Genomic DNA, 12022 nt, shown 5'->3' on the forward strand with positions numbered 1-12022 from the left:
TCCCCAGCTAATTTTTGTATTTTTATTAGAGACGGGGTTTCACCATCTTGGCCAGGTTGGTCTTGAACTCCTGACCTCATGATCTGCCTACCTCAGCCTCCCAAAGTGCTAGGATTACAGGTGTGAGCCACTGCACCCTGCAAAAAAAATTTTTTTGCTATAAAGACCAGATCCCCCTTTGTTGCCCAGGCTGGTCTTGAACTCCTGGCTTCAAGCCATCCTCCTGTTTTGGCCTCCTAAAGTGCTGGGATTACAGCTGTGATGTACCATATCCATTCTTATTTCTTTTTCTTGCATAATAGCATTATTTAGAACCTACAAAAATGTCTTCAAACCTAATGGTGAAAGTGTGCATTTTATCTCATTACTAACTTAATGTGGCACTTTTTACATCGTTTCTTTTTTCTGCATTCTGGATGTGCTGGAAAAAAGATTTCAAAAAACACGTAAACAAAAGTGTTTTTTTTACTTTCTCATTAGGATTTATTGCTGACGGGAACTCCTTTCTTTTGGGCAATGTTCTGCTTCGTCAGATTCGTATTCCTGATGCTGGACTCTTCCCAGCTGGAGTATCTCCCCAGGAGCAAGTGAAGCCCTCTCACCAACACCAGGAGGATACAGAGAACTATGGGGTTAATTGGGGTGCCCTCGATACAAACATCACCAAATCAGATAGCATTTGGCATTATCAGAATCAAGAGACCCTGGGTGGCTATCCTATTCAAGGGGAATTTGCCACTTACTCAGGAGGAGGATACATTGTGAAACTTGGAAGAAACTCCAGTACTGCAACCCGGTGAGTAGCCTCAGCCCAGAACGAGAGGACCAGAATATTTGCTCTTGCCCATTCATGGGACAGTTAGGAATTTCGGACCCATTTGAGTAGTTTTGACAGCTATGCTACTGTCTATAAAACTTAGGACACTTTTTTTAAATTTTAGACTTTTTTTTTTTTTTAGATGGAGTTTCATTATTGTTGCCCAGGCTGGAGTGCAGTGGCGCTATCTCGGCTCCACCTCCCAGGTTCAGGTGATTCTCCTGCCTCAGCCTCCCAAGTAGCTGGGATTACAGGCGTGCGCCACTACACTCAGCTAATTTTGTATTTTTAGTAGAGATGGGGTTTCTCCAGGTTGGTCAGCCTGGTCTCGAACTCCCAACCTCAGTTGATTAGCCCACTGTGGCCTCCCAAAGTGCTGAGATTATAGCCGTGAGCCACCGCGCCCAGCCTTTATTTTAGATGTCTAAAGAAATATACCCTTTAGTTTAAAAATTCCTTGCTCAAGTTCAAACTACAGGTATGTTTTGGTTTGGCAGTTTGCCAACACTCATTTTGTAGCTGGAAAAATACCTGACAGTTTCAATCCTAGCTGGAGTTAAACTCAAGTGACCCTAGCTTGGACAAACTGTAATCTTCACATATAAAGGAAACATTGCTGGTCATGAGCCAAAATATAGAAACCCAAAATTCAAATGCCAAAATTAAGTTTCCTGAGACTTTCAGAGTGGTTTACTATTCTCAGAGTCTCTGTCCTTACGTGAGAAAAAAAAGTCTAAATAAAAATAATTACCTCTTCATTTAAATGTACAGCAAGGAATTCATTATTCAGCAACAACAGTGCCAACCAAATAGTGACATTTATACTCCTTCTACCTCCCAAAACTGAACAGCTGTTACTAAAGAGTAACTTTGAATATTTTAAGTAGAAATAGTTATCATAGCATATGAAATTCTGCTTCAGACCTGAAATGCCAAATATGTTTTCCTGAATGGTTAACCTTGTTGTGAATATTATTGTAAAAACTGTCATTGTTATGGTCTACTAAATTTATATTAATACCAGTGAAAGTTTGGGCTTTAGTAATCATAAAATATTTCATAGGAGAAGTAGATTGGGAAATGTAACTTCTTACCTGGTATATGACAGTGTTGGAAACATCAGGACATTCTCCTCCTTTGCAGTATTGGAGAAAGCAGCTGACCCTGTCCTCTGTTTACCCAGAGTTCTACAGCATCTTGAACTGAGGCATTGGCTAGACCAACGCACAAAAGGCCTCTTTGTGGAATTCGTGGTCTTCAATGCTAATGTGAACCTGTTCTGCGTTGTGACCCTGATGCTGGAGTCCAGTGATGTGGGTATGAAGGCCTCTTCTCTCCTCTGTCTGTGATTTGTGCTATGGCCTGGATGTTTGTCCCCTCTAAACCTCATGTTGAAATTCCATCCCCAGCGTTGGAAGTGAAGCCTGGTGGGAGGTGTTTGGGTCCTGGGGAGGCAGATCTTTCATGGATAGATTGATGCCCTCCCTTAGGGGTAAGTGAGTCGTCATTCTATTAATTCCCAAGAAAGCTGGTTGTTTAAAAAGAGGCTGACATTTCCCTGACCCCTCTCTTGGTTCCTCTTGTTCCATGATCTCTGCATAGGCTGTCTCCCCTTCACCTTTTGCCGTAAGTGGCAGCAGCCTGAGGCCCTCAGATGCAGATGCCCAATTTTGAACTTCCCAGCCATCAGAATTGTGAGCCAAAGAAACCTTTTTTCATTATAAATTACCCAAGACTTGGATACTCCTTTATAGCAACACAAAATATACTAAGACACTTGGGTAGCTCAGGAGAAGGCCCAGGTTCTTTCTGTATCTTATACCATTAAGTTAAATATTTTTAAAATTACAATTATTATATATAAATATAACTTTAAGAGTCAAATAGTTCAAGGGAAAAACAGGAGTCCTCAGTTCATCCCTCCCTCCTTCCTACTCCCCAGAGGAGGCTACTTTCAGTTTTTTTAAACTAGATCTTTCAGATTTTAAAAATTATTAACATGGTTATTGTCTATTTTATAAATTTTCAGTTTGGGATATTTTCTGTTTCTTTGTTAGGTTGAGGATTTAGCTAACTTGCTTGCCTTTTTTTTTTTTTTTTTTTTTTTTTTTTTTTTTGAGGCAGAGTCTCGCTCAGTCACCCACTCTGGAGTGCAGTGGTATAATTTTGGCTCACTGCAACCTCTGCCTCCCAGGCTCAAGCCATTCTCCTGCCTCAGCCTCCTGAGTAACTGGGATTACAGGCACCTGCCACCACACCTGGCTAATTTTTGTATTTTAGTAGAGATGGGGGTTTCATCATGTTGGCCAGGCTGGTCTTGAACTCCTGACCTCAGGTGATCCACCTCCCTCAGCCTCCCAAAGTACTGGGATTACAGGCAGAAGCCACCACACCCAGCCTTGGAATTTGAGATTTAGAATTAAGCTTTCTTACATCCACATATATGTTGAACACATACACATCTTTTTTCTTCCCTCCTTCTCACAATATAGTAATAAAATTTATTTAGTTTGAGTATTTCTATTATGTGTTTCAGTGATGAGACATTAGTATATTATGATTAAATTTCGTTTCTTATACAACCTTTTGTTTTCTCTAGAATTTATTACTTTTTAAAACTTTGTTAGGTTTTCTATGTATCTGTCATTGATGCATCTCCAATTCTTTGTAAAAGTAGAAATGCTCCTAGAGTATCATGTAAACTCTCATTTTATCTTCTTGGAGACACCTCTGTGGAGCCCTCCCTCTGTCGTACCATCTGGGTTATTCTCTAGGCTGCTTCACAGCTCTCATCCAGGACTCTCCCTTCACCAACACCCTGGGATTATCTTTACCTCTCTCCTCTACTGGATCCCCTTTCTTCTGGATTCCATGTCTTCCTTTCTTGGCTCAGTTGCTCTTTTTGCTAGATCATATCCTCCACTAACTTCCTGGAAGAGGGCAAGGGAGGTAAATTTGTTGGAGACGTACATATCCAAAAATGTTTTTATTCTGCCATCACATTAGATTGCTAATTTATCTGTATATAATTTCTTTATTGCAGAATTTTGGTGTTTTGTTGTTTGTTTTGAGATGGAGTCTTGCTCTGTCACCCAGGCTGGAGGGCAGTGGAGCGATCTCAGCTCACTGCAACCTCTGCCTCCCGGGTTCAAGCAATTCTCCCTGCCTCACCCTCCCGAGTAGCTGGGATTACAGGCACCTGCCACCATGCCTGGCTAATTTTTGTATTTTTACAATTTATGTATTTACCTATTTTATGGGGTTTCGCCATGTTGGCCAGGCTGGTCTTAAACTCCTGACCTCACGTGATCCACCTACCTTGGCCTCCCAAAGTGCTGGGATTAAAGGTGTGAGCCACCACACCCAGCCAGAATTTTGAAAAGTATAGGTCCATTGCTTTCTAGCTTTTCATGGTACTGTTAAGTATTACACTGTCATTCTGATTCCCAGTCCCCAACCCCAAAAGTTTTAGATTTTTTTCTTTGTCCTCTGGGTTAGGAAAGAATGTCGTAGCAAGCCCTATTATCTGGAAACTTGTGTCCTTAAGTTCTGACAATTTTCTTGCATTTTTCTTTAATTTCTTCTTCATTTTCTCTCGTCACTTTTTCTGATTTTCTAGTATTTTGAAGTTGGAACTCCTGGAGTGATGTCATTTTCTTATATTTTTGATTCTGTTTTCCATCTTTTTTGTCTAATATCTGCAGTATTACTTTAATTTTTATATTGTAAACTATTTGTTTTTCTTTAATATTTCCAAAATTGTTTTCATTTTTTTTCATAGTCTCTTATTCTTTTATGGATCCAATAGCCTCTCTTAACTCGGAGGATATTATGGTGGGTTTTTTTTCTTATCCTTTACTGTCTCTAATTCCTCTGAACTTCTTTTTTGATTTGTTGTTTGTTTTCATCTACAGTTTTCAACATTGGAGGTTCAAGTACCTGGCTGTCCTTTTGAAGAAAGGCAGGCTGGGTGTGGTGGTTCACGCATATAATCCCAGAACTTTGGGAGGCCATGGAAGGAAGATCACTTGAGCCCAGGAGTTTGAGATCAGCCTGGGCAACATGGTGAAACCTGTCTCTACCAAAAATACAAAAATTACCCTGGTATGGTGGTGTGCACCTGTAGTCTCAGCTACTTGGGAGGCTGAGGTGGCAGGATGGTTTGAGCCTGTGAGGCAGAGGTTGTAGTGAGCCAAGATCGTACCAGTGCACTCCAGCCTGGGTGAGAGTCAGACCCTGTATCAAAAAAAAAAAAAAAGCTACAAAAAGCAAATAAATGCTAATTATAAACTCTGTGCCCGGCTGAGCTCGGTGGCTCATACCTATAATCCCAGCACTTTGGGAGGCCGAGGCAGGCAGATCACCTGAAGTCAGGAGTTGGAGAACAGCCTGGCCAACATGGCAAAACTCTGTCTCTACTAAAAATACAAAAGTTAGCCAGGCATGGTGGCACACACCTGTAATCCCAGCTACTCAGGAGGCTGAGACAGGAGAATCGCTTGAACTCAGGAGGCAGCGGTTGCAGTGAGCTGAGATCATGCCACTGTACTCCAGCCTTGGGGACAGAGTGAGACTCTGTCTCAAAAAAAAAAAAAGGCTGTTATCTATGTCTCTCTTTTTGGGCAGTCAGTTTTTAGAGATCCTCCAAGCTCCTACCTTGAGGATATGAGCCTATTATAGTTCTCAGAGTGAGTTGAGGGAAAGGATCTGGGAAGCATCTCACCATGCGGTATGTAAGCTTTCCCTGAATCCCCTTTTCCTCTAAACTGTTACTGTCACGTGCAGCTTGTGCTCCCAAGTCCAGATTCTCTCATTCAGCATCACTTGGAAACAAACTTTTAGTCAGTGGGGTGGTGGAAGGCAAGATGGGTAGCAAATCCCTGGTTGTGAATGGTGAGGGAGGAAATTTGGAATCTAATTGTTTTATATGTATATATATAATGTCTGAGGCTTTCCCGAGTTTCATGGTTAGAACTGGTTTGCTTCTGGTTTCTGTACTGCTGTTCAGGTTCCAGCTTTCTTGAACTTGCTAAGTCAGTGTGATTCCTCTACTGTTCAGCTTCTAACAATTTGTTGCCCTCATCTGCCCTCCTTTTCTTCATCTTTTGAAGTTTTTACTTTACACTTTCACTTTCATTGTAGCGGCATTTTGTCAGGGATTGGAGGTAAACTGGTCCATTCAGTTTCCCTCCCTTTAACAGGAAGTCTGTCCTAATCCAACTTTTTTCTCCTCTTCTTTCTCCCAGAATTGGTTCACAAGTATCCTTCCATTTTCTGGCACATCTTTCTCCTAATCAGGAATTTTTCTCCTCTCAGACCTGCAGAGTAGACCACGTCTCTTATATTTGTTTCTAATGAACCATAAAGGTTTCCTGAGGGTCTTCATGGGATTTTTATTGGTAGTTACTACCAAAATATAGACAGGGATTAAAATGGGAAAAGGCCTCAAAGTCTTGAGAGCTAGCTAGGTGAAATAGGAATTCCTTTTGTTCTTAAATGTCTTTTCTACCTACAAGAGGTACATCTGAGTTTTAATGTCATGGCATCCTTAGGGTGTGGCTTTGCCAGCCAGAAACCTCTGTGGCCAGCAGCACCTTCTGCCTGAGTATTGCTTACACCCACTGGGCTCCTTCTGCCCACTTGGCCTGGCAGGCTGCACTTGGCTCGTACTACCAGCCTGGATCCGACACCTGCCAAAGGAGAGCCAGGCACGGAGCAGCAAAGGGATATATGGGTGAGCAATCGTGGGGTCCAGCCACTGCACACAGCCAGGCATGCTGGCTGCTGCAGTGAGGTGGGCATCTCTATGTGCTGGCACAGGTGCCGGCTCCCTGCAAGGCTACAGTTGGACCACATGTGCTGCACATGGTTTCCGCTGTGGGTACCCGCCTCTGAATGAGAGAAACACCATGGTGGCCAGAAGTTTGGAGATGCCAGGAACCACAGAGGCCCAAAGAGGGTGTCACAGCCCTGGCTCAGGGAGCCCATAGGTCTGGGCTTCCCCAAAGGGCCGCAGCTCTTCTCTCCTCCTCATTGCCTGCAACATGGCCCATGAGGGGCTGTTTCAGCCCTGTTGGTGCTGTGCTTTTTCAGTCCCACCACTTGGGGGGTCCAGAGTTTTTGTCCTGCATCCAGGAAGAATGAGGTACACAGACAACTGGAGGGTGAGAGAGGTGGAGAGGAGCTTCACTGGTGGCAAAACAGTTTTCAGGAGACCTGGAGTGGGTAACTCCTACCTGCCATCTGAGTCTGGAATTTTTATGGGATTCAGAGGGGAGTGTGTGCTCATTGGTCAATGTGCAGCCATGAGTGGACCCAGAAAAAGTGTCTTAAGTTCTCATTCCAGTTGGTGAAAGTGCCAGGTTCCTGAACTGGCAGCCAGGCCCCCAGGCTTGAAGGTGCGGCTGTACTGGGGACCCGCCCCTTTCCACTCAGGAGCCTGTCTGCTTCCTGCCAGCATCCATATGTCACCCATGGTGCCCAGGCTGTCTGTGCCAAGGGGCACCTGCAGGCCCATGCCAAGCTGCCCTTCGCCCCCCACCTTGCCTGCCCTCCCTCTCATGCTTGTCAGTGCCCAAAGTTCAGAGAGGGCTGAGACAGTAGGGGACTGCGTGTCAGCACTGCCCCAAGCGCATACACACCCGTCTGGGTCTTGGCAATGCCCAGGCTTGGCCAAAACTTTGCTCCAAAATCAGAGCAGATGAGGGTAGTGGGGAGGGGCCGTGCAGCGGGAGCAGGGATGGCCGGTCTGCAGCCATGGCTGGGCAGCTACAACTGCACCCAGGAGGGTGGGGCTCCCAACCCTCCAGCTCAGAAGGGGGCAGGTCTCCCACCAGTTTCTGGCTCCCGCGCTCAATGGAGCACACAGCCCCGGCCACACCTCCCCCACTGCAGCAGGTGTCATGGCAGCAGCCACTCCAGACAGCCTGCTGCTGCCATCACTAATATTTTGAAGCTTTATGAAAGGTTTACATTCATAAGACCTCTCATGATTTTATAAACTTGAATCTTTTCACTGTCCTTCCACATGGAGGCTGAAGCCTTTTAGTCCATCCTTATGTAAATGAGTATCCATGGGATACTATCATTAGTCATGGCCTATCTCTGTGCTTTAGACTTCTCTCTACAGCCATTCCGACTGGGTTAGGGTGACATCTATAACAGGTGTTAAGCCACTGACACCTTCCCTGCAAGGCAGGATCAGCAGCATATCCTTTCCCGCTACTGACTTTTGTGAAACCAGTATTTCTCCAGTAGTTTTGCATATATGATCTCATTTAATGTTCATAACAGCTCTAAAGGAAATACTAAGTGGAGCATTGAACTCAGAAACATTTGAATTGATGATATAGGAAGAGTTGGGGTTATTCAAAGACAAAGTGTAACCACAAGTGGGCAAAAGTTTTAGACGCTTGACTCCAGGTGTTCTTTGTTATTCTCAGGTGCTTTCTTCACCTCTGTGAGACTGGAAAGCTTCACTTCCCTCCAGATGTCACAGAAGGGCTTTGTCTGGTCTGTCATCTCACAAGTCATCTATTATCTACTGATCTGTTACTATGCCTTCATACAGGTGAGTCAGTAATGTTAGATGTCAGCCTGGGCAATGTGGCAAAACCTCGTCCTTAACAAACTACAAAAATCACCCAGGTGTGGTGGTACACACCTGTGTCCCAGCTACTCGGGAGGCTGAGATGGGACAATCACTTGAGCTTAGGAGGCAGAGGTTGCAGTGAGCCAAGATCACACCACTGCACTTTAGCCTGGGCCACAGAGCAAGACCCTGTCTCAAAAATGATGATGATGATGATGACGACGATGATGTTAGATGTGAGAAATAAAGGTTGCCACATTTTATTTGGGGAGCTCCACAATGACCTGTTACTAGAATTATGGCGATGATTTTGGTCCTTTTCCGAAACTTGAATTCAGTTAAAGACTGACTGGTTTTCCACCAAATAGAGTAGCTCTTTCAAATTTCAGGTGCTAAAGAATTTAGTCTGTAGAAATAGTACTTTTATAGTTTTATTAACCCTATATAAATTAATACCAAGCAAGTATGATGAACAAACAGCAAGCACTCAAAAATACAAATGATTGGCTGAGCGTAATGGCTCACACCTGTAATCCCAGCACATTGGGAGGCTGAGGCGGGTGGATCACCTGAGGTCAGGAGTTCAGGACCAGCCTGGCCAACATGGTAAAACCCCGTCTCTACTGAAAATACAAAAATCAGCTGGGTGTGGTGGTGGGCTCCTGAAGTCCCACCTACTCAGTAGGCTGAGGCAGGAGAATTGCTTGAACCTTAGGGGTGGAGGTTGCAGTGAGCCCAGATGGCGCCACTGTACTACAGCCTGGGTGTCTGTGAAACTCAGTCTCAAAAAAAAAAAATACACTCACAAGAAAATATATTTATATCTTAAGCCAAACATAGTATTTTTTCTTCAGTCTCAGGCTTAATAACTAGCTTGGAAACTTTTCCTGGCCATGGTGGCTCATGCCTGTAATCCCAGCACTTTGGGAGGCTGAAGTGGGCAGATCACTTCAAGCCAGGAGTTCGAGACTAGTCTGGGCAAAATGTCAAAACACTGTCTCTACAAAAAAAACACAAAACTTGGCTGGGCATGGTGGCATGTGCCTGTGGTCCCAGCTACTCAGGAGGCTGAGGTGGGAGGATTGCTTGAGCCTGAACTTGAGCCTAAGAGGTTGAGGCTGCAGTGAGCTATGATCACACCACTGCACTCCAGCCTGGGCCACAAAGCAAGACCCTGTCTCAAAAAAAGAAACTTGTATTATTTATCTTTAAGTGACAGGCTTATGATCTCCAAGAAAAAGAATAAATGTATTCAGTGGAAGTTGTATGAGAAGCCAACTTTTCTGTAAGTGGCATTTCTGAATGACTACAGAGCTGAACTAAGACCATAACTCGTTTGTCTAAGTGAGAGCTGATAAATGCCTCGTAGTGTGCTCTGCCCATAGACATCAGCTGCGCTTGTCACACTTAAGCAGGGAGAAACCTAGCTAATCTCTTAGACCAGCAGTGATGACCTTGCTGTCTATGTTTAGGGTTGTCGGCTAAAACGGCAGAAGTGGAGGTTCTTCACCAGGAAAAGAAACATTCTGGACACGAGTATAATCCTCATTAGCTTCATTATCCTGGGGCTTGACATGAAGAGTATTTCTCTACATAAGAAAAACATGGCACGATACCGCCATGACCGGGACAGGTGAGAGGAAGCCTGAGGGGCAAAGGATACTCCTACCTCATGTCTAAAGTTTCCTGGTTATACACAAGTATTCTTTCAAACTCCCCTTCCTTCACTGGTCTACCAGATCTGTATTTGTATAGTATCAGAGTTAAAACAGAACTTGGATTCATGTCCACAGCAGGGAAAACTGAACTAGGCTGGGCATAGTGGCTCACACCTGTAATCCCAGCACTTTGGAAGGCCGAGGCGGGTAAATCACCTGAGGTCGGGAGTTGGACCAGCCTGACCAACGTGGAGAAACCCCATCTCTATGCCGGGCATGGTAGCGGATGCCTGTAGTCCCAGCTACTCGGGATGCTGAAACAGGAGAATCACTTGAATCTGGGGGGCAGAGGTTGCAGTGAGCCAGGGTCATGCCATTGCACTCCAGCTTGGGCAACAAGAGCAAAACTGTCTGAAAAAAAGAACACAATGAACTAGAAACCATTTAACTGCTAGTCACACTGAAGAGCTCTTCTGCCTTCATTAGTGCTCAGGTATGTGCTTAAGGATAATGCATTTAAGTTTCATAAAGGCCTGGAATTGGTCATTATTTTGCACTCTGGCAAAGGCATAAAGCCTGACGCATGACAAATAATCCTTTAAATGAAAGTACAACACATAGTCCATCCTTTAAATTCAAAGGGAGTTGCTTTCTGGGTAGGGATTTCATCCATTCACTCATCCATACCAAGAGATGTTTGGCGTCCCTTTGGGTGCCTTCTCTGGTTTTTCCCATGGAGAGGAACATCTTTCTGTTTCCCACGGCAAGTGTTGCCAAGTGGTGCTTTGCTACGCTTTTTGTCAGTGGCCTACAGCCTGGACAGTGATCTGTGTGACTTTTCCTGAGGCATTGTTTCAAGTAGGCCTTATGGAGAGTAGTTTATGCAGGGACTGTGTCTGTGCAGAGCACCGCTTGCTAGTGTCTTGGGGAGGTCCTTCCAAGTTACCTGGTTGCTGCAACCTAAAATTATGAATATATGTCTCATAAAATAAAACCTAATTGTTGAGCAACACCCCTCGCCTCTAGTCTACCATCCATCATCATTTTGTTCCAAGCATTATTAAACCTGTTACATCAATCCTGTACTGCCAGAGAACAACACAGGATTAGTGTGCCGCAGAAAACAGACCAGCAGAATGGCTCCTCTCTCTGGGTTGAGTTAATCTCCTTTTGAGAGGAGAGATTTGGCTCAGAGCAGTGCAGGAGGCTGGTTTTGCTTCCCAGGATGAATTTAAAGAAATCAGCTAGAGGTCACATTTTAAGGTTTCTTCAGCACAGCTCCCAGTGCCATCTGCAGCAGGCAGATCATTTGAATAACATGTGGCCTTTTGTTATTCCCATATCCACAACTCACACGAGACCACACTAGAAAGCAGTTCTCATATCAACCAGCATTCGATCTCATAGGACTCAGGGCTGCTGCGCTCAGCAGGAGGGGCGCTAGGGAAACCGCGGTACAGGCGCATAGTCTTCTTGCTCAGTAACTGTCAGCTTTCTTTGGTGCAGGTTCATCAGCTTCTATGAGGCAGTAAAAGTGAACTCTGCTGCAACCCATCTCGTGGGCTTCCTGGTTCTGCTGGCAACTGTTCAGTTATGGAACTTGCTGCGTCACAGCCCCAGGCTGTGGGTCATCAGCAGGACACTGAGCCGAGCCTGGGACGAGGTGGTGGGCTTTCTGCTGATCATCCTGATCCTGCTGACAGGCTATGCCATTGCTGTAAGTCCCCACATTGCTGTCTGTCCTTCCACATGGGCTGTGGTCTTTTTTTTTTTTTTTTTTTTGAGTGGAGTCTTGCTCTGTTGCCCAGGCTGGAGTGCAGTGGCACGATCTCGGCTCACTGAAACCTCCACTTCCTGAGTTCCAGCAATTCTCTTGCCTCAGCCTCCATAGTAGCTGGGACCACAGGTGTGTGCCACCACACCCAGCTTTTTTTTTTTTTTTTTTGTAGAGACGGG

At 44.8% G+C, this 12022-nt stretch overlaps 1 protein-coding gene across 1 annotated transcript in view; it reads left to right on the forward strand.

Annotated features, from left to right (window-relative positions):
• Positions 1-12022, forward strand: part of PKD1L3 (polycystin 1 like 3, transient receptor potential channel interacting) — an 88464-nt gene that overhangs the window by 70528 nt on the left and 5914 nt on the right. The window contains 3 exon segments of the mRNA XM_064383251.1: positions 8260-8387; positions 9881-10041; positions 11573-11783. Coding sequence (XP_064239321.1) covers positions 8260-8387; positions 9881-10041; positions 11573-11783 — 500 coding nt within the window.

This window comes from Aotus nancymaae, unplaced genomic scaffold (genome assembly GCF_030222135.1).
Source record: "Aotus nancymaae isolate 86718 unplaced genomic scaffold, 86718_ANA_hifiasm-v0.15.2.pri h1tg000030l, whole genome shotgun sequence".
In the NCBI taxonomy this organism is placed as follows: domain Eukaryota; kingdom Metazoa; phylum Chordata; class Mammalia; order Primates; family Aotidae; genus Aotus; species Aotus nancymaae.